General features: G+C 32.1%; 1 protein-coding gene and 1 long non-coding RNA gene across 2 annotated transcripts in view; both read left to right on the forward strand.

Moving 5' to 3' along the window:
• The first annotated feature begins 295 nt into the window (after positions 1 to 295).
• The window catches only part of LOC149906882 (uncharacterized), a 291,557-nt gene continuing 267,709 nt past the window's right edge, over positions 296 to 24,143 (forward strand). The window contains exon 1 of the long non-coding RNA XR_016456951.1: positions 296 to 407. This is a non-coding gene — a long non-coding RNA (uncharacterized LOC149906882). The remainder of the gene's footprint in view (positions 408 to 24,143) is intronic.
• LOC149906883 (neuroglobin-like) lies at positions 2,125 to 18,533 on the forward strand. The gene is made up of 3 exons (XM_090103944.1): positions 2,125 to 2,456; positions 13,572 to 13,803; positions 18,070 to 18,533. The coding sequence occupies exons 1-3, from the start codon at positions 2,278 to 2,280 to the stop codon at positions 18,226 to 18,228; spliced, it is 570 nt and encodes a 189-aa protein (XP_089960070.1). The 5' UTR covers positions 2,125 to 2,277; the 3' UTR covers positions 18,229 to 18,533.

Here is a 24,143-nt window from a genome sequence, read left to right on the forward strand (position 1 = left end):
GTAATAATGAGTAAGGTTGGTGTATCAAATGTTATTTAATATAAATAAATATTATTTTAAAGTGTGTGGGTTATTTAATAGTACCTATGTTTATACCGATTTTGATGTGAATTAAATGACTAGTAGATCTTGATTTTCTCCTGATCCTTCAATCTATTCTATCATTCTTGAATACTCGGGTAAGTATTCGTTCTTATTCATTAAGCGTTATGACTCATGATATAGCCTTCTGCCCCCCTAGTCAAGTGGCTTTCTGTTAGCGTAGCGTTCAATAGAATAGACTACGAATGTATGAGATTGACGTAAGCTGTAGATACGTTTATCTACAGCCTACGTCAATCTCATACATTCGTAGTCTATTCTATTGAACGCTACGCTAACAGAAAGCCACTTGACTAGGGGGGCTGGTATAACCTCTCTTGATAGGACATCTTCAAAATAATAGTACTTATCCATTTTAAATAATTTGCATCAAGAATAAATATATAAATAGACATTTGTACTGACATCTGTTTCATTTATATTTACCCCAAAACCATAGTAGGTACATACTTTCACGCGGCGGATAATTAAAAAAACAATTGAAGTTTTGATTCATATCGCACTTCAAAGTCGCTTAAAAATGACCCTTAACCCATTGTCATAGGGACTATAATCTAATTAGGGGAGAGAATAGTATGACGTATGATAGCCATAATTTCAAAAAAGGACAGTCTATTATCATACAATTGCCGTGCGTCATATAATTGCATGCACCGAATAGAGTCGAAATAGTGACGTGCTTTGTAATATCGACAACTTATTAACGGAAATTTTGATTTAATTTATGTGAAGTGAATTTTCATGAATAACAATACATAATGGTTAGGGAGCCAGGTGCAAATTTGGTTCATTATTTCCTCTCAAGAGATAATTCGTCAGACGCATGAGAGTATAGTATTATAAAGCCTCGTGAACGTCAGCTGGCGCTCGGTTGGGGGGGTGAGCGGTTGTAGCCTCCCACGCACATAGGAAAAAAAATACATTCATTCATTCATTTCCTCTCAGCTAAAAATTTGTCAAATTGTAGCTAACCCAATATCTCAACGAAAAAAAATAGTCAGCTGGTTACAACATGGTGTATTATACGTCAGCTGGTGTCTCGAACATGAAAGTTAAATTTAAAGAAAAATTTATATTCCGTTATTTCCTCTCAAACAAAAATTTACCTGATGATAGCTTATATGTAACTGTGGATAAATATATATGTCAGCTGGCTGTATCTTGGTGGAAAAACCGTCAGCTGATACGGGAGGCTACAACCGCTCTTCCCCCCAACCGAGCTCCAGCTGACGTTCACGAGGCTTCATAATACTATACTTTGATGCATTTTACTAATTACCGCTTGAGAGGAACTTGGTCATAAAATCTGCTGCTGGCTCCCGGACCATAACAAATTGTTATAGTTTGCATACACGTAATTACAAAAATTTTTTTGTGGATAGGTATTTTAAACTAAAATTATAAACATCACAATCTACATATTAATTATGTATTACTTAAACTAAATTAAACGAACGTTTTGTAGGATTGTTGAAAATAAATACTTACAACAAATGCTTCAAATATAAAATAATAAAACTTAGCAAGTGCAACTGCATTAATGTAGGCTGTATCAAATTATACTATAATAGGTATTAATTTTATGGGATTTCATTAACATACGATTTAACCCATTAGCCCCGAACGGCCCGATCGGTCCACGACACAATAGATTTTCTATTGTGTCTGTGATTCCGGGGCCTGAGTTATTAAATCAAATTTATATCATCAAAAAAATTACAAGAATTAATCACAGGCAACTTTTATCGATAAATTTAAATATCTAGCGAACAACACTGGTTTGGTAGTCTTCTAGAAATTAAATTCAGTTATAAAAAATGCTCTGATCGCGTCACAAGTCACGTAAAATAAGATTATTGGAAGAACGGCTTTTATCGATATCGACATTAACTTGATGACAAATAACATTAACCTGTTGTATTGGAAAAATCCAATTAAAAGTGTCACACTGAGAGTACGTCTAAAATTTAAAATCAAGTGTTAAAATACGTGTTAAATTTATTAAAAATAATGGTGATAAAGTTTTTAAGACCATAGATAGTGTGGACATAAAAATCTGTGAAAAAAGTGTAACAGACAGTATCTCTAACAACCATAAACGCAGACAATATATCGACCACAGACTACCTAAAACCACAGATTAAGTAACCTAAGACGCTTCATCGTTTCTACATAATGGGTTGTAAGCTATCCGCATTAGCATCATCAGAGTTCCATTCGGACCCGTTCCACCGACCACCACCGCCCTCAGACCCCAGGTCACCCTTGACAACGAAGCAGCAGTACTGCATGCTCGCTTCGTGGAAGGGAATCTATAGACAGATTGAGAGGACCGGCATCATCCTGTTTGTCAAGTAGGTTTGGTTAACTTTGATACATTACAGATTTAAGGAAATTATAAATAGAGACACGACCTTACTATCTTATGTGCACAATAATACAATTATGTATATCGTTGTTTTATTGTTGTATATGTTGTACTTACACAAAAAATGTATAGTTTTATATGTGTTCTTCTAAAAGATCTTCCTTGATTTACTTGAAATCGGGTAGTGATTATTGACTTACTTGAAAATTAAAAGAAGAATTCTAAAAATAGTAAAAATTACCTTCATACATACAAAACTATTTGATTCAATTCAATAGATATAAATATTAAAGTTTTAATAATAATATTAGAGTTTCGTATTCAATTTTATCATGGTTAATTAATTCAAGCGAATTTTCACCATAAAAATTTCCAATATTGCTTTATACTTTGGTAATAAATATAGCAGAAGTAAAATCAATTACATTTTTATAATGTACCTAGGTACTAGCACAGATTAGATACTTGATACTAGTTTTCCATTTTCAGAAAGTATTCCAAAATTTTATTATTCTAAACTACACTTTTCAAGTAACACAATGTATTTTTTGACATTTGTAGTAACTTAATAATATATTTTCAACTTAGTTCACCTTTTATATGACTGAAACTAAAATTTAAGTCCATCTAGTTATTGTTACGTAGTCTACCAACTTTTAACCACGTCAAAGTTTATCCGAAATTAGCAATTCAATCAGAGGGATCTCATTAGACCTTTCCAATGGAGCTCGATAAACGGTGCTTTTATAAACTTTATTTTGATTTAACCCAAATTTATTACAAGTGCTTTCTTGTATGTCTTTAATTAGAGCTTACTCAAGGACATCTATTTTTTATCTGTAGAATTAAATTCACACAAGGGATCACGATATTTCAATATGTATAATATATTATGAACTTACATTATAAATTTACAAATCTTACATCTATGTGTCTGTGTCCCTAATGTCAGTTTCATGATTTTCTTAATATTTCTGGAAATATTGCTATTTTTATTAAAACTACATTATTACCCAACTTCTCTATGTCTACGTAATATACAAACTTCTACTTCAGACCTTAGAGTCTCATTAACAAAAATGGCCTAGCATGTCTAAGGTCTGATCGATGTTAAGTTACTATGAAATTTATCAAAACCGGATAAGCTGTTTGCCATAAAACCAGGTTAAATAAATTAACAAAGTTATATTAATGCTAAATAATAGCTGATCGCTATACATATATAAAAATGAATCCCTATTTCCCTTGGTCACGGCATCACGCATGAACGTATAGTCCGATTTCGATAATTATTTTTTTATAATATTCCTTGAAGTACGAGGATGGTTCTTATGGAGAGAAAATATAAACATGTACACACAGGCGAAGCCGGGGCGGACCGCTAGTGATTGAATAAATATTCAATTTTGCTTCGTATTACCTTATAAACTATACTAGTTTATTCATCTGTACTAATATTATAAAGAGGAAAGGTTTGTATGTATGTATGTATGTATGGTTTTCACGCATAAACTACTGGACCGATTTTGATGAAATTTGGCACAGATAATCTTTAGACCCTGAGAAAGAACATAGGCTACCTTTTATTGCGAAATATGTACCACGGGCGAAGCCGGGGCGTACCGCTAGTAAATTATAAGTATAAAAGGCGAGATATAATAATCAGTTACAAAGATAAAGTATTATAAAAATATGAGTATGTTTAGAACAATAGTTACTTTTCTATTCGGAATTTTTTGGCATCTTCTCAACTATTTCAAGCAAGATTAGTTTTTACCAAGCTATGCATAAAATATTTTTCTTATACCTACTATAAATTATAAATTGTGAACAGATTTATATCAAGAACCTCAAACATTTTAAGATTATTGAAATTGTTTCTTTGGTACATCATGTAGTTTTGGTTTAATTGCTTTTATTAGTGCAGTCGTAACGTATTTAAAAACTATTAGCGGATAGGTACTAACTAGCTTTCCGTTCGCAGCATAGTTCTCTCACTCTTTGTCTGTCTCATTTCTTTTACTATCTAAGTACAAAATTTCATCCAAATCGATTCTTTGGATTAAGCGTGAAGAAGAGACAGGCAGACAGAGCTACTTTTGCATGTATAATAACAGGTAATATAATAAATTATTTATTTAAGAGTAACAAGGACCCATTTCAAGCACAATACACAAAGATTATAATAAGTAAAAATAACAAAAAGTGACGTCATTTTCTTTCGCAGATGTTGGTATCTTGCATAATAAGCCTATTTATCCTAAGAAATCGAACCCCATAACTATTCCCATCACATACTTCTAAAACTTGAACCGATTCGCTCCATCCATCACAGTCAAGCGTGAACCCTTATGATCGATTACACTGAACTAAGTATGGAGACGATATTAAACTAATGTAACACTTATGAAGTAGTTACATAACATATGGGAGGAGTTAGTTTCGGTCTTTCGGTTTAATCACATTTTATAATTCTTCAATTATTTTTGTTGCCATTTTAATGATTAAAAGAGCTCTACCTTCTTAGGTAAAGCTCTTGTGGGTAAGCAATTACTGTGTTATCTATGAACATAATTTATAGTCTGTTATAGTTGTAGTTTATACACAAAACTACATTGTGTACATAACCATCAGTTAACAATTAAATATTATCCTTCTTTTTAAACATGAAAGCAGAGAAAGATAATTTCCCTACCGATTGATAGATGTAGGTCTTTTTTGAAATAACATAACAAGACTTCTTGTTTCTTTGCATAATATTCTCATTTATCTTGTAAGATTAATTAATGCAACATGAATAAAGATGCATTCCTCTCTTAATAGCAAAACTAAAAATTGTGTTTTACGAAAAACTAACTTGAATTGAAAATAAGTGTACTCTACGGTCGTACGGTATACGTTAAATTTTACATAACAATCCCTATATACATACCTATTCCTGCTATGCTAAATGCTAATATTAAAAATCTTACTTAATATGTTAGTCTTGTTTAATATCTCATTTATTGTGTTCTACATTCACGACTAAACGCCTGAATAGATTTTTAAGAAGACAGAGATTAAATCTCTAAGACGGACATCTGATATATTTTGTCGTGAAAGAATAAAACTAAAATATATAAAATGAGGATAGAAATTAGCATTTTCTCAACTCAAAGAGAACAAGGCGGGGGAAGGCTAGTGATTATGTAAATAAAGACGTTGAACCGTCTAGTTGGTTTCAACGTATATTACATGCAACGTGACATTTGCTATTTCACTTCAGTAGGAGTAATCTTTTAAGTGTAGTCTACGGTACAGCAAATAAAGTAACACATCAATCGCTCTGAATAAATTTACTGAATAAGTAATTACGATACTGATTAAAATAATAAATAAAACTAAATTCACAAAATGCGTATTTTTCGTTGTTAAATACTTTACAATCGATGGTTGAAGTTACAGTGGTTTAACTATGTTGTAACTTGTATCACTTTGTGTAGGTAAAATATAAATATGTTTGTATATTGAATTAAATAAATACAACATTTATCCATAAATAAAAATATAAATAAAGTAAAGCTTTAAAGCATATCAAATGGAATAAATACCCAAGACTCGTGTAACGTTACAATAAAGCAATAACATGAAATCCATTTCTAGTTCAGCGAATCTCAGCCAGCCATGTTTTGATTTAAAAGTTTTAATCGAAAGTGTATAAAAACTGCACAAGTGCAGAACTGCGCTTTGTACAAAGTTACAATGAGAAAATCCTGCAGTTACAGGGCATTCAGACTGTCACCTTTGCTTCATTTTTGCGAAATGTTCATAATATTTTATTCATACCGCTCCGCTTTCTTCATCCCTCAGTGAGGGATAGAAAACTTCGACAGTTAACTTCCTCATGAATAAGTTTAAACATTAATTGCGTTAATTGGATAACGCTTCTAGCGATTAATACGATAATCTAACATTTAGAAATTAGAATATTTTATTTATTTATTTATTTATTTACTCTTTATTGTACAACAAATTACAATGAAAGTACATAAAACAAAACAATTTAAAATGTACAAACGGCGGCCTTATGGCTCAAAGCCATCTCTGCCAGGCAACCTTCAGGCAAAGGACAAATTTTAAGTAATATTTTTACCGTTTTTAATCATATTTGTTCCTATTATTTTTTTCCGTTACATTATATTATATGGACAGACACATTTATGGATCATGAGAATTTTGAGCATCTAAAAATTAAATCTGTATTCTTCTAACAATGTAAAGCATTTCAACAAGCTTCATATTCATAATTTCCTTGAAACCCCGGTTTTACACGTGGCAGCAAAATTAAAACTGCCAACGTTTGTTCGTTTATGTGCATACCAAATTTCATTTAAACCGTCCATTAGTTTTTGCATATAAGAGTAACGAATGTATTCACATGTAAACATGTTACTTTGCTATTCTATTAGTAACTAGTTTTCCGCACACAGCTTCGTCCGCTTTGTAGAAAACTTAACAAATGTTAAAACATTATTAAGAACCACTCTATCTATTAAAGTACATCATCAAAATCCTTAACGTAGTTTTAAGGAAACATAGAGACGCACAGACAGCGACTTTGTTGAACACTATGTACTGCTATGTAGTGACAAGGTGTATTGTGTATTAATTCATTCTAGTTGATAAGAGCACATGATTTACAATATAATTAAAACTGCTAACATTACCGTAAACCGCAAGTGGTTTTAAGTCACATTTGTACACTGAAATTTAATCGGCTTTTGTTTGATTAATGAATTGGAATAGGGATATTTTGCGGCGAGGATTTGACCTCTTCATAAATTATACTAGTCCACGGTCTGAGGTGATTCATAACTCATGTTTATGAAAACAATTTTGAATCGAATCCCTGTATTGCCCTGTTTTTCATCCCTGCTATGTTATTTTTAATAAACCAGCTATGCTCCGCGGTTTTACCCGCAGTGCTCCGCTCCTGTTGGTCTTAGCGAGATAATATATAGCCTATAGCCTTCGCCGATAAATGGGCTATCTAACACTGAAAGAGTTTTTCCAATCGGACCAGTAGTTCCCGAGATTAGCGCATTCAAACAAACAAACAAACTCTTCAGCTTTTTAATATATAGATTAACTTATAGCAATACATTGCCCAAAAAATTAAGGATAGATAAAACATTTATATCTCTCCTGCGGTTACAAAATAACCTGTGTTAAATGTTAATATAAATAAATAAGCAAATTAAGAAAAATACGGACCTTCTTTTTCACACTTTATCATTATATATTGCTTATGAAGAACCTTCATTATAAAACATCGACCTCAAGGACCTACCACAAGTCCTCAAAACGACAAAATTATTCCCACTTAATTCAGCTCATCAGGAAGCGAGACATCCCGATACATTTAAATGAAGCATTATACGAACGCTTTGTTTAGTTCACTCAATGAATTCGTAGACATTTATGGCGACGAAACCATTCAAACTATTGTTTTGAGCTGTATTTGCATTGAAACGATTCAGTCTGTCAATAACCTGTGTTCGTTAAAGATACACATAGAGAAAGATACACATAGAGCGTTTTAGAAAACGAGACTATATTTGTCTGCAACTCCTAAAAATCAGCGAGGTATACATAGGATTCCCGAATACATTTTTGGGGTTCCCTGCACCTGAGGGTCCAAACAGGACCTTATTCCTGAAACTACACTTGTCTGTCTGTGTGCCTGTTCGTAGCATGAACCGTGACAGATGGACAGATTGACTTTCAGAGATGATGATGTATTTCTGTTTCTATAACAACGAACATTAAACAAATCGTAGTTAAGCAACGGTATACACGGACATAAATTTGGTAGGTGATATTTTTTAGCTTATTTCTACCGAACTGGACCTTTATTGGACCTGGAATTTTATTCCTAGTGTGTGTGTATTTTTTGTGTTTTTAAATAAAAGCAAAAAATAATATATCGGTCATTTGATAAAATTCTTTTCAGCGTATATGGGTCAAAATAATCTATTCTTTTTATAAAATGACTGACTATTGGTATTCAAACATTGTAGTCTATAGAGCTAAGCTGTAGAGCGCTTTATATGTTATAGCCTTGAGCTGAGATGTTATATACGAGGCTGCAAATAGTCTCTGTATAGGATACAATTGTTTCTTGCGTGTGATGCAATAAAATTTTAATTTACTATAACTTATTAATTTGAGGAGTTTATAAAAATAATAATTATTATCCGGTTAAATCCTTATATTATAAATGCAAAAGTTTGTGAGGGTGGATGGATGTTTGTTATAGTTTCACTCAAATACTACTGAACCGATTACAATGAAATTTGCTATGTAGGTAGCTGACCCAGACAAAGCTGGTTTTTCTTTGAAAAGGCGGGTGAAGTCGTTTATTTATATGTTACTAGCTTTCCACCCGCGGCTTCGCCCGCATAGTCAAAGAAAAACCCGCGTAGTTCCGGTTCCCGTGGGATTTCCGGGATAAAACCTATCCTATGTCCCGGGAAAAAGTAGCCTATGTCCTTTCTCGGGTATTAAAATATCTCCATACCAAATTTCATAAAAATTGGTTCAGTAGTTTAGGCGTGATTGAGTAACAGACAGACAGACAGAGTTACTTTCACATTTATAATATTAGTATGGATGGTTGTCTACACTCTTATTATTATCATGATTCTTTTTTCTGAATAATTGAATTATACAAAGTTGTTTATACGCGTATTTCTTAATAAATTAACGCAGACAAGCTTTGTCATACACGTTAAAATTAAATTGAAACATATTTAAACGTAAACAAAGAGTGAAAGAACAAAGGAGTGTTCATAGGTAGGTTTTAAGTGTTCTTGTTTGTATCTACCGCTCCATCCCTTCATTTGATATAGTGGTTCTTAAATTTTATACAATTTTAAAATAAAATCATATTTTTAACGATTTATTTTTGTAAAACTGAGAATTAAAATTGGTTATATAGAGTCTGGCCAGCCAAAGCTGAACCCAGTGTTTTTTGTAGCGGCCACACTATGGAATGTCATCATGGCGTTTCTGCGTAGTTAGTTGTCAGTTTTGTTGAAAACGGTTCAAATCATTATAACGTTTAAATCCTGCTGTGTTGTGTACCTAATGTACCTATATACTATGATCACCTTTATGAATATCAAAAGTATCAAAATGTTTTTTTCCTACTAAAGCCGATGTTACCAGGTCCATATTTTTTAAATTTGCCGCCCTTTACTGGGTTCAGCTTTGGCTGGCCAGACTCTATCTTTGTATTATGTGATTTAGTATCCATTCGTTTTCTGCGATTCTGAATCTTATATGTATTAGTATATTCTGGCGTAATTGAAAATCTAATATTTGTTATTTGTATGTTTTGCGAATCGATATTGATCCTACTTTTACTCCAAAATAATATTATCTAAATATAGGTAATAAATATGAGTGTTCCTTTGAATTTTTTATTTCTATTGTTTTAGAAAGAAAAAAGAAAACAAAGTGAATGTGAGATTAAGTGAAACTTAATTGTTTTCATTTGTAATTTTTGTTAATTTAACACAATTCTAAATATGTACTAACGTAGTTCGAACTTTCAAGTTAAACTCATTAAATACAAAATTTCATACTTTTTCCCTTTGTCCAGACAAACATTGGGAATCTCTGGCTAGAGGGAGGTTGGAATACAATTACGAGCGGACTCAGTTGCAAGGTACAGTCGCGGAGAAATTTCTTTTGATCTCGAATATGTTATACAAAATCCTGATTGAATTTATATAACGCTTAAGAAAATGTTGATTATTTCGCCACAAGCTGAGTATCGAATAAATGAGTAACGGTGATGTATTTGAGGTTATGGTTTTTTGTGTGTTATTTATTTTAGAGGCCATTTTTTCTCGCAAAGACTATATGATATCTTTTGATCTATAAACATTTGTAGAAATTATGCGAAGGTTTAAACGGTAAAGAATAAATGACAGTAAAATTGACTTTCACAAATACGTATATGTATTATGTAGAGTAACTGTGCCTCGCCAGTAGTTCCTGAGATTAGCGCGTTCAAACAAACAAACAAACTCTTCAGCTTTATAATACATATTAATAGTATAGATAATAACCAAGTTAATGGCCTTTTGCTAAACAACCCGGTTAACTTATTCTGTTTATTATTACATAACTTTTCTGTTGATGTATGTTAATTAATAATATACTTATTGACCTTTTTCTGCTGACTGTACTTTCAATAGCACGTGTTCGCTGCACTACAGGCCGTCTTGTCAATCACTTGTCACACGATTGACTCGCTCGTTACATACATGTTATTGCTTCGAACTATCTAGTATCAACGAGGCTTGGATCTGGACTAATTAAGTGAGCTTAATTCGAACTTGAATGATAATTGGGCAAATATTTTGGAGTTATTTAACTATGTATTTGTGATAGTTTTATAGGATATGCTGTAGTTCAACCTGGAAGATTTGTTATTTTGCAAAAATACTATTTACTGCAGACGTGTTATTCCAAGATGTTGTCTTGATGAAAGATCATAAAAATAATTTAATGGTTACTGGTGTATTATAGTTTTATGAGATAAGCTGTCCCACCTTCAAGATTCATTATTGAGCAAAAATAGAATATAATATACTCGTACTTCAAACTCGGAGATGGTGACTATAGAAAAAATCACCAAAATCGATTCGTCAGTTTATGAACTACCGTTTTAATAAATGTACAAAAGCGTATAAACTTCTAGCAAATTGTGCAGTTTACGGTATCAATAAATATATAGACGAACAATTTATCAACTAATTAATAAAAGATACTTACGAGTTACGACTATAACCTTTTAATTCCTTTTACAAAGCCTAAAGCATATCTTCCCTTAACATGACATTTCTAATAATATTATTAGGGGAAATTCAAGCATTATGAGTGAAACTTGAGTTTCACCTGAGGGTAATAGAACCTCTCTAATGACCTATAACAAAGTATGTGCTCATTATTAGACCCATTAAGTATGAAGTGCGTAGGTACGAGATACGTTTAGATACGTTTATCTACAGCCTACGTCAATCTCATACATTCGTAGTCTATTCTATTGAACGCTACGCTAACAGAAAGCCACTTGACTAGGGGGGCAGTACTATTATCCCTATTAGATCGTTGACCTATATTATTATCTTTTACATGTGAAACAAAAGTTTAGAAATTCTTTACTAAGTGATTTATGATATTATGGCAAATTGTTGGTAAAAAAAAGAAAAGGTATTTGAATAAATAAAATAAATACATTAGGCTTTTGCTATAACTACATTATGATTATATTTATAATAGTAATTTAAAACGTCAATAAAAGTATACTTATTTATAAAAATAAACTCTTATTTCTTAACTAGTGCATTTAATTACGCTTGCATCGAAAACAAACGCTAAAACAAAAAGCTAATATAGGTAGTAGTAATTATAACAGTGTATTTTCTTTGAAAACATTAATCAAAGGAATGTATAATAAAGTTAAATTAGCTGAGAACATTCCAGCGAATATGAAAACAAAATATTCCAATAGAACCTTCTAGAAAGCGTTTCAATGAAATTTGCTTCAATCGAAGCACTATAATGCAGTTGAGCAAAACGACAATAATTTAAATCTATTATATTTTCCATTCTCCATTGTTCGACGATTGATTTTAATATTCTTGATTTGTTTGAAAGGAGCTAGACATTTTCATGGATATGAATGAATACGTAAAAAATACTAATAAAATTTCAGTCGCAGTTTTTTTTTCAAATAGATGAATTCTTAAAACTCTATGTGTATACTGTATACCCATAACAAGCAACCCGCCCAGCTTTGCTAGCAGCACGTGACCAGCACGTGATCATTTAAGAATATGTTTTCATAGACAAAATGCTCACATTAGCGAAGCGGTATATATTATGCCGGCTGCGCGAAGCTAGAGAAGAGAACATGGATTTTCAGGAAAAATTTAACAAAAAATTTTTGATGTAATTTTGTTGTTTAAATATTATTTTCGTGATCAGCGTATGCAAAACTACAAGTCCCTTCGCGCTTAGTATACCAACAGTGGGACACCCTGTATATTTAGATAATAAATAACACAATTTAAACATTCATTTGTAGAGCTAAAATAACGGGATTTTTATGAAATTCTTACGAAACTACGAAATAGTAAACATTCTTAATATGGATGTTTGTACCAAGTAATCTCCAAAACGAGCGAATCGATTTTGACGGGATTCATAGTAGATAGCTCGTGTTACAAGATAATTTTATTTCATTTTACATTGGAAAAAATCAAAAGGCCTGTCCAATATCCAATTGAATATCAACTGAGATAAGCATTATCGATATTATTGGGATTGAACGCTATTTATTGTCGAACCGAGCTTTACAATGCAAACGAAAGGAATAATTCAGAAACATTCACTGATTAATTAAGTTTAATTTAACAATAATGTTGTAAATGCAAATGAACGTGAAATCTCTTTAGTAATTGCGTATAAATATACATTATTTATTAGCTTGCAAAAAAAAACTTAAATCACAGATAATATAATACAATTATTACTACTTAAATAAATCTTGCATATTCCGTTGATGCAAATAAAATAATTTATAAAGTATGTAAATAAAACTTAGATAGTTCGGATCAGCTTTTATTATCTACTAGCTTACCGCCCGCGGCTTCGCCCGCTTTGTCTGTCCCTATATCCCTATGTCCCTTTGTATGCTTAAATCTTTAAAACTACGCAACGGATTTTGATGCGGCTTTTTTTAATAGATAGAGTGATTCAAGAGGAAGGTTTTAGTACATAATTTATTAGGTTTTAGACAAATCGGGCGAAGCCGCGGGCGGTAAGCTAGTATAATATAACTAGCGGTCCGCCCCGGCTTCGCCCGTGGTTACATATTTACGTTTTCTCTACATAAAAACCATCCTCGTACTTCAAGGAATATAATAAAAAAAGAATTATCGAAATCGGTTCAGCCGTTCTCGAGTTATGCGCTTACCAACACATTTTGCGATTCATTTTTATATATAAAAGAAGATATGTTATTAATATATTATACTATTTCCAGATTGTTCGAAGAGAACGAAGACCTGCTGCATCTCTTCGAGAAATTCCGGGAGCTTCGTACGAAGGAAGCTATCGTGAGTTCTGCAGAACTGGCTGAACATGCGACCCAGGTGATGCATACCCTGGATGAAGGGATAAAGGGCCTGGGTGATATGGACTCGTTCTTCGCGTATGTGAGACACGTGGGTAGTACGCACCGACAGGTCCCTGGGTTTAAAGCTGAGAATTTTATGGTAAGAGGTTATTTTGTCAAATGTAAAACGTTGTCTTATAATTTGGCTTTTTGTTTCATCAGTATTTTTGATGAAAATGAGAAATATGATTTGAAAAAAATATCCCATTTACACATACGTCTTAAAACGATTTTGTGTAAATTTTTGGTTAAATATAATTAATATTACATTAACAACAAAGGCAAAATCATCTAGTACCATTGCTGAAATATACTCGAACGATTGCGTTCACATGCGTACTAACACTTAGCACAAATAATTTCATAATAAGTGCGCCGATTAATAAAGAGCCTAGGCCATTAACAAAACAGCTGATTTAAATAGTGGGCTGTGACATAGACAGATGGAACTTTTAGAAATAAGAGGATAAAATAAGATAGTGGAAAGTGAATGAGTGCAACCCTCCATGGGTCTTTATCGTCCATATATTCCTGAATACTGTAGTACGCTCTCTGAACTAGTACATTTTTTATGTAAGTTTTAAATTTAGAACTACTAAACTCTTTAATATTGTGAGGAATTCTATTGTATAAGCGTATACCTTGACCCATAAATGAATTTTTAACTTTAGCTAATCGGAAAAATGGCATTTCAATTCTATTCTTGTTCCTTGTGCCATAATCGTGTCTATCTCCTACTCTTGTGTGTAAGTCAGAGCTTTTGTGTACATGCAAAATATTATTAAATATATACTGTGATGGTACAGTAAGGATACCAGTATTCTTAAAATGATCTCTTAGTGAGTCCCGAGCACGTAAATTATATATAGAGCGAATGGCTCTTTTCTGTAAGATAAATATAGTTTCTATATCTGCAGCCCTGCCCCACAGTAGAATTCCATAGGACATAATGCTATGAAAGTAGCTGAAATAAACCAATCTAGCCGTATCTTCATCGGTGAGATGCCTTATTGCGTGAAATGTAGAGCTACTGATAAAAATTCTAGTTTTTTTACAATACAAACGGATTGATTATAAATAGTGATATTACATATGAATATTTTTAATACCTAATCGTTATAATGTATACAAAAATTATAGCAGAAGTTTTATTAGTCCGTAGTATATCGGATTCATCAAAATTTTGACTTTAAATTGAAACCAAGAGTCGAATTATAAAGATTACCTTATTTAAAATTTAAGTTATCTTTATTCATTTATTCATTTTATTCTCCTCGCCAAGCTTGGGGCTTTTTAGTTTAAAATGGCAATTTTTTTAGCAAGATAAAATAATTTAATCTTTTGTTTTGCTAAATTAATCAAAATTTTGTACACAATTTTCCGAAAAATCTTTCGTAAATGTATGCCCGTGAGGGTAAATTGGTAGATTTAGCTTTAAATACTAAACAAACAGACAACAAGTTTTATTCTATAGAAATATAGAATGACGACAAACATCTTATATTAATACTTTTTTAAAAGAAAAAGTTTGTGAGTAATAATCGTTGATCTTGAACAGGTGTTTGTTACCTAAATTTTCACGCAAAAGCGGGTCATCGGTTCGTAGACGAAATTAATCATTTTAACCTATCACGCGTCTGGCGCACAGCCGGCACCGATCCCGATAGTGTCAAGGGAGTTCACGAAATCTAGCTTTTTTATGACTACCGAGTTTGAAAATTTTATTTACCCTATTGTTCTATAATTATATGCCATGTATTATATATTTTTGGAAAGAGGAAGAAACTAGTTATAGCATAAAAATGTAATCATGACGATATATTTTTTCTATAAAATTATAAAAAAATGATTTTCTTTTGTTTTAATTTTAATTGCTTACATACTAACACTTACATGATAATGCTGAGTCATCAAATGATCATATTCACGTTTTCATATCACTACACGATTGCCAAATACATTCACTTATATTTTCACACATTTAACACAACGTATTTCACTATGAATAATAACAAATCTCCATTATTCACAAACAAGAAAAAAAGCGCCATTTTGCGTCTTCCGCACTGAAAAGTTGAGACACTTTTTCACTGAGTATTCTTCAAATATCCCTAAAACCAATATCATAAACGTATTCTACGTAAAATTTCCAGTAATATACGTCTCAATTATCACTCATCTAATTATTCCTCTCGGCATAATTCACAATCCAAATATTCGTTGAACAAGACAAATGTCACAAACTATGGCCGATGACGCAACTCAATCAATGATTCACTTTTTTTTTTTATTTTGTGGTTTTGGTCTCTATTGCCTGTCTCGGAGTCGTGTCGATTCGAATTATAAATGTTTAAGGCATAGAGAAATATTTTTTATACTGGAAACATTCACTTGTAAGTCTCTACTGATGACCTTCAATGTCACGGGCCGCGTTAGGCACAGAGTTTGTGCGCAGTACACTACAGTACAATTTGCGTTACGACACAAATATTGTGCGTAGAACGTGTCACGGGTTAATAAATTATTATAGTCTGAACTAGCATAAAGACTCAATAAATTATATCCAGGTACCACAAGAAACCACGGGCTTAAGCTAACTTATACATCTATCTTCTATACAAATATAAAAATAAAATTGGAGACTTTTTTTGTTTGTATAGTTGGTTATACGCGCTTATCTCAGTAATTACAGGGCCGATTTGAAAGATTCATTTATTGTTAGTAGCACATTTTCAAGGAAGGCATATTATATCATCAGTCAACACGCTGCGCTAAGACCAATAATAGCGGAGCAATGCAGGAAATTGGGGCACTGCTAATCATAAATAAAATTTATGCACATATTTTCCTAGTTGATACCTCTGTTATCTAATACTCTTTCTTTCAGATGTCTCGTATATAGAACTTTTCTGATAACAAACTTCTGAGACATCCATTCAAGCATCTAGAACCTAATAGAAGTCCTTAAGAAGACTTATAACAACAGTGTAAAATGAAACCGAGCGAAATGTAGCGGAAAGAACGATTTTAATTAACTCGCCAAAGGCTCGAGTTTTCGCCTTATTTGACAAAAATTAAAAAGTCCGCTACTTTCATGGAGTATAAAATAAATGGTTCGGTTAATATTTCAGCCATTTTAAAAGCACTGGATACTTTCCTTTGTTGTGAATGCGATATTAATTATATTTGAAAAGTTATTATGTAAAGTCGGTCAATGCTAATTAATTAATTACAAAATTCAACAGATTGACAAAATACATGCTTTTCACTGTATGAAAATGGCAGTATTTATGGGCCGTTCTTTTATTTATATTATTACCTATGTGGTGTAACTAACACGGCTTTGATTTATATACAACTAGCTTTCCACCCGCGGCTTCGCCCGCTTTGACTAAAACCCAATATATTTTGTACTACAAAAAACTAAAACCTTCCTCTTGAATCACTCTATCTATTTAAAAAAAAACGCATCAAAATCCGTTGCGTAGTTTGAAAGATTTAAGCATACAAAGGGACATAGGGACAGAGAAAGCGACTTTGTTTTATACTATGTACCTAGTGATAAAGATACTTCGATAATTAATTTGTGAATATAAAAATATTTATTGAAAATTAAAACAATAGAACAACGAAACATCGAAATTTACATATTATTAATTATAAAACATTTCAACTTGAAAGAGTTTCAAATACTCAGTTTTCTTAATTAACCATTCATCGTGTAATCCCCAATTAACGTAATTATGATTCCCTCAAAAATATCGTGTTTGGTTCAGTATTCGGTATTTTAGAAAATTATTTCGAGTTGAAATTTAAAGCATAAATTACAAGTAAAATTAGGTATAGTTGTATAATAACTACTAAAAGTTTCTTCTAATATTACTTAGCAGAAAGTATACGACAATTAATAAATAGCGAAACTGATTTTGATGAATTTTAGCATAGCAGTAGACGTGAAAATAATATTAAAAGGAAAAGGATTGAAATAAAGCATAATATTTTATATTATATCAAAGGTTGCTGCATGATTACGTTAAGCGCAACCTTGCATGTGAACGAAGCCGCGAGCGGAAATTTAGTTTACTTTTGCTTACTGAAGCAGAAACTGATGCTGCAGCATAACTTTTTTAATAGTTTTTCAAAGTAACTACCAAGTTTTTAATAATATTATAATATTACATAGAGAGACAAAAATTTCAAATCAAACTCAGTTCTTGCTTCTATATTTATTATACAGCCGTCCGCCCCGGCTTCACCCATGGTACAAATAATATACCCTATACAATATATAGTATTCTGGAATCAAACCATAATAAATACAGGAAGTGGAACAAAAGCAATTTTCATTTTAATATATTATTTACAGAAAATAGAACAGCCATTCCTCGAAGCAGCGAAAACAACGCTCGGCGATAGATATACACCAAACATCGAAAATATCTACAAACTGACCATCCGATTTATCCTGGAAAATCTGGTGAAGGGTTACGAAGACGCGGCCCCTGTGAACACAAGTGAAACTTGATTTGGTCGGACTATAGCGCTTTAAATGTATAAGACCACAATATAGTTTAGATCTTTCACTCCTTTGCTAAATGGATGAACATTTTGTCAAATAAAATATGTTTAATAAGTACCATTTGCAAGCAAATTGTCTAAATTATAATTTATTAGACATTAATTCAAGTTACAACCAGCTGTTATATGGCAACTCTATCGGTATATACATGATAAAATACCAATCTGTATTTTAAGAAAATGAGTGAAGGTTGATCTTATATTTTAATATTACAATATGAGAATAAAGGTTTAGAATAAATATAAGCCAAATAATAGATAGTTTGATATAAGTATCTGCCATACGATTTTTAACCAAATACCACCACTTATTAAAATTATTGTTCTAGTTTTCTTTTAATATTAAAATGAAGAAGATATTCTGTAATGTTATTATTTCTTTGTTAAATAAAAGTATTGCTAATAACAATATTTATTGTACCAATGTTGTTTCATTCTCTACACAAAACCATTAAAAGCACAAGGACATTACTAGTTACATACTTATTTTTTTTTTATAAAATTGTTTTTCATTGCGCCGTATCAAATTCACTGTTCAAAATTCATCACACGTTCAAAAAGAATTTTTCTTAAAAATTACTCGTCCGAATTTTAAACACTCTCTACGGTCTTCCTTATAAAAACTACATGTCTACAATCTTCATAGTAACGTGAGTCAATACTCCCTTAAGTACTTCTCAGTAGAATTACTTAAATAAAATCACACCTTTTAAAACATTCTAACATCAAAAGAAATATTGATATTAAATTTTAATAGAGTTGAAGTATTCCATATTTCATCATGCTTAGCGTGGGCATTGAAGCAATTTCGACGAAGTTACAGTTTCTGTTTTCATCTATTTCTTAGAATTCTATAAAGCCCTGCCTACGTACTTAATAGCAATCTAGTACTTTACACTATAAATAACTAATTTCTCAATAGCAATTTGCATTAAAATATCGAGTTTGAAAGAAAACTAATGGACGATAATTTTAGGTACATTTTCTTTACATTAGACATTTTTTTTGTAACAGACAAGCAGTTCAATAAATTTATTACCCATATTTTGTTTTAATGTAATGTTTCAAGATTTATAATAAAGGTTCATCATAGGTTTGGGCCATAATCTACCACGGCCCAAGGCGGTTTGGACGATAACATAATATATCGTTTCTATTCTACATTTTCGGTTTCCTCATAAAGTTTATTACAATGTTCTATTATATTATGTATACGAGAAGTTTTATACTCCCTTGGGACAGTGGTAAATCGTGAGTTTAGTACCTAGAGGTCCTGGGTTCGATTATTATCGTGGAGACGAAGAAAAAATGCCAGGTAATTACTTGACACAGAAGGCTGATCACCTACAGAATATTACTTGAGTCCCTAAAGAAAATCGATCAGCGAAGCGTATGTAGAATGCATAACCCATACCCCACTAGGGAACTCGGGACTTTTAAGTCCTTGGGTATAGTTGAGATACATTTCACATTAGCTGTTAATCTATAAAAAAAACAAACAGCACCTACTTGTCCCTAAAAGAAAATCGATCAGTGAAACAGATGTATGCATCATTATGCATAATCTATACGAGAAGAATTGAGAAAAGAAGATGCATTCATCTGCCCCTTACCCCACTTGGGGACACGGGACTTCACTTTTTTTTATCTATAAACAAACCGTCCTTCCAGCTTCATTTAATCATGCAGTGACGAATAGCGTGCAAATTATCGAGCGAGTCTAAAAATAGCCCCCTCCCGGGGACATGGTAATTAAATCCTTCAATGATACGTAAAGGTAGGTGTTACAATATATTACTGGAGTAATGTGAATCTCGCAGGGTTAGGAGTTACGAGTGATGTGGTAATAGGTTCCACTTGGTTGAAGAAATGAAAATTCACACTTTAATTCATCCACCAATTTAAATGCCCGAAGGCAATAATATAATATCATGTACGACACAGGTGAAACCGCGGGACACAGCAAGTTATTTATATAATTCGATACCGATAAGGGTGTATTTTTATAATATAGAGATAGGTGTGTTGTGAAGCTTATTTTTTGTTGTTAAAAACAAAACTCGAAGGGCGTGAAATGAAGGGGTGGAAATTTATTTGAAGACATGGCGTGATAACAGGAAGAACACGCGATCGAATCCGTGGGGGAAGCTAGTTTTTTAATACAATAGAAGGTTTTTAATTAAAATAGGTAGTACCTATAGTCTTTTTTCATTTAAATCCTTTTTTAATTCAGATACATACTCTCTACATTTGTATAAAAAGCTAATAAATTGGAAGATTAGATATTTAGGTACCTGTTTGTGCTTTTAGGAAGTTTAATATTCATACAGCTACAGTGAAACTTGGTTAAGTGGGACCTGGATAAGTGAGAAACCTCCATAACTGGAACTCATGCTGAGGTCCCAACACTTTGGCACTGAATTACCTCTGTTAGTGGGACGAGGTAAACCTCTATATCTGGGATTTGTTCTTTCGATTTATCATCATAGTTACCTCTATAACTGAGACAGCGAGTAAATTTTATATGCATAAACCTCTGTAACTGAGATAACATTGTTTGTTTACTCATTCTTATTCTACCCACAAATTCCACACGTAATTCCAAGTACGTAAGTACAAATTTTGAGCTTCAATTACCTTCAGTTTTAGTTTCACTTTACTATCATACAGATTTTTATTTGAAAAATGTCAAATTATTATTGGAACCCTCTGTAAATGAGACAGATATTTATTTATACCTGTATATCTGAGACACTGGGTAAGTGGAATACCTCTATAAGTGAAACGAAATTGCAGGTCCCTTGATGTCTCACTTAACCAGGTTTCACTGTATATAGCTCTAGCTCTAGATTATGAAAGTAAACGATTAAGAAGCAACAAGTAATTTCTTAAACGAGATATCAAAAATAAATCTAATTTAATTAAAATTTCGCCTAAAGCAATATCTTGCGTAAATATTTTAATCCGAAGAGCCTTTGCATGAATGTCGGAGAGATGTCGTTGCGTGAGATACAGATATTTTTTTATATATTCTAAATACAGTTTAAGTTTTGAAATATCATTATTATATTAACTTCGATAAAAAAGAAATAAGCAATAAAGATGTCTTTGTATTTTTATTTTGTTCTCAGTTCGTAATAAAAAGGTACAAGAAGTTTCAAAATCTTTTGAACAGTTTTTTAAACAAAGAAACATGAATTAATGTTTTTGCATTGCTTGTATTCTGTAATTAAATAAGCATATATAGTACATGATATAGATAAAGCTTAATTAAATAACTAATTATCATCACTACATAGTATAAAACAAAGTTAAACCTTTAAAACTACGCAACAGATTTTGATGCGTTTTTTTTAATAGATAGAGTGATTCAAGAGGAAGGTTTTAGTATATAATTTATTAGGTTTAAGACAAAGCGAGCGAAGCCGCGGGCGGTAAGCTAGTAATTATTATACCTTGGCTAATGTTCAAATGTCGTCGGCCATAAATTATAAAGAAGAAAATAACCATATTTATATTCGTTTAACAACACATCGTCAACGGTAGACACAACCCGTCCGATTAGGGCCCTTCTGGCCTCCTCCACTCAAGCGACAGCTCAAGCCGAGGTTCGTGGTCCCCGTCAAGGGGGGACGCCCTTGTGCATGTCGCTACCAGGGTGAACCTTCAGTTCACCCCCGCGTCCGCGTTAAAATGTAGAAGCCCTTCTGGCTAACATTGAGAGACACCACACAAAAAAAAAAAAGGTAGACACAAAACAATAGATACATAAACAAATCCAAACACAGACTGGTCTGTACTCTGTGCACAATATTCCATCATCATACTCGTACATTTCACTTCCAGGTTTCTGAGTTACGACTCGCATGCAAAGCCACTAAATTGCTAAATGCGTGGAGGGATTAAACTTTGAGCTGCGGAAATATTGTCTTTAAAATTACCTCGTGGACGTCGGAATATAAAGTAAAAACTGTTCACTATAAATGGAAATTATTGTATCTTTAGGTTTTTATATAGATTTAATTGCGTTTATCTGAAACATATACATATATATATATATATATATATATATATATATATATATATATATATATATATATATATATATATATATATATATATATATATATATATATATATATATATATATATATATATATATATATAGCTATAGCTTCTAGTTTTTTGAACACGATAATCTCAAAAATAACTGTTTCTCAGTGGAAAATTCAAACTCTACTTTATGTACAAAATATCCAAAAAGATCTTAAACTTCGTCCAAAATATTCGATTAAAAAATAATAGTTCCCTAAAAGGATAACCCAGGCGGTGTCACATCCATTATTTATTGATGTAAGGATCAGTCAGGTTTTGTAGTCGCCATCTTAGAATCCGATACGCATAACATGAAAAGGACTGATGTTCACATTATTCAAAGGATTTCGTGTGTTTGGAGTCAGTGGTGTTACAAACGGGTTCTTTGAATAATCGTGAAGAATGGTCGTTATTTTATTGTAAACCAACGAACACTAATATTAAATATAAGTTCAAATAAAACTTTCAGTTTGTATGCTATTATAATATGTTATGGTTCTCTATATTGTTATGGATCTATGGTTTTCATAAAACTGTGATAATTTTCAAGTCATCCTATGTTTAATTAATTCATCAAGGCTAAGGACCTAACCTCAAACCAAATAGAAGCCAGGTAGTTAAAGTTATTATTTACATTTGAGAACACGCTATAAACAATTACTTACATCCCAATTTTAGAACATAGTTGAAAATATGACAAAATAAAGTAACTTCCTATTATTTTAATCTTTTGTAACGTCCACGGTCCAACGTAACGCCTAATATCCCTACTAATATTATAAATGCGAAAGTAACTCTGTCTGTCTGTTACGCTTTCCCACCGATTTTGATGAAAATTGGCACAGACAATCTACCTTTTATCAGACAAGGCCTTTTATCAAAACACCACGCGGGCGAAGCCGCGGGAGGAAGCTAGTACTCTATAAACATAACTTCTTTCATAAAAATCCAAAACAATACAAAAACATTATATTAGCCTAGATAAGCAAAACAAGAGATTTAAGCGATGCCATTAAGGCGAAATTCATTTGAACGAAAAATTATTCATTTGCCGCGTCTCGTTTCATGCAAGAAAATTATTTTTGCTGTGTTTTTGTTCCTTTTTAATAGATGACAGTTTTATCGAAAGATAACTAACGTGTTACTTTGTCGTTTTATAATCGATTTCATATTAATGGCCACATAGTTAATATTAAATACACACCATTAAGTCGAACCTATAACAAATCAAACTAAATCATTTATTTTCACTGAAATATATTATCTACGGACAAAATATTTTCTACTAGCTTTCAGCCCGCGACTTCGCCCACGTTGTTGAAATTTAAGTGCCTTCAGAACCATAGAAATAAACGTATACATAGACAAAGACATTTCACTATTATAGAAAAAGAGTTCATGAAGACATTTTAAAAAGCACCTTTACCTACGATTATTTTTCCATCGAGTTCAATCTAAATATTATTAAAAATACCTATACTTGTATACGTAGTATATTATTATTAGTCTGTGCCTATACTATAGAAAATGTACTAAGCATTGTACATGAAACACCATTAAAAGAGCAAACCATAGCTTCTAAAGACCTATTAAATAGGTACATGTTTACCTGTGCTTATACAATCGCCACCAAACGTTGAGCTATCATCAATTTTCCGTTTTCACACACTTCATAGAAATCTGTTCACGCGATGATTTTCGACTTTTTACTAGTTCGGAAGTGACAGGTAATCAATTTGGAGTTAAGTGGACAAGGGGCATTGACAT

The sequence above is a fragment of the Colias eurytheme genome, chromosome 7, assembly GCF_061535395.1.
Source record: "Colias eurytheme isolate Ceu_HAF_F1 chromosome 7, ilColEury1 Martin Lab GWU primary, whole genome shotgun sequence".
Taxonomy (NCBI): domain Eukaryota; kingdom Metazoa; phylum Arthropoda; class Insecta; order Lepidoptera; family Pieridae; genus Colias; species Colias eurytheme.

Excerpts from the sequence above, each read along its gene's own strand:
- LOC149906883 (XM_090103944.1), top strand. The coding sequence starts at position 2,278 with ATGGGTTGTAAGCTATCCGCATTAGCATCATCAGAGTTCCATTCGGAC. Across the intron at positions 2,457-13,571 it reads GGCATCATCCTGTTTGTCAA|ATTGTTCGAAGAGAACGAAG; the intron begins GTAGGTTTGGTT and ends TACTATTTCCAG. Across the intron at positions 13,804-18,069 it reads TTAAAGCTGAGAATTTTATG|AAAATAGAACAGCCATTCCT; the intron begins GTAAGAGGTTAT and ends TATTATTTACAG.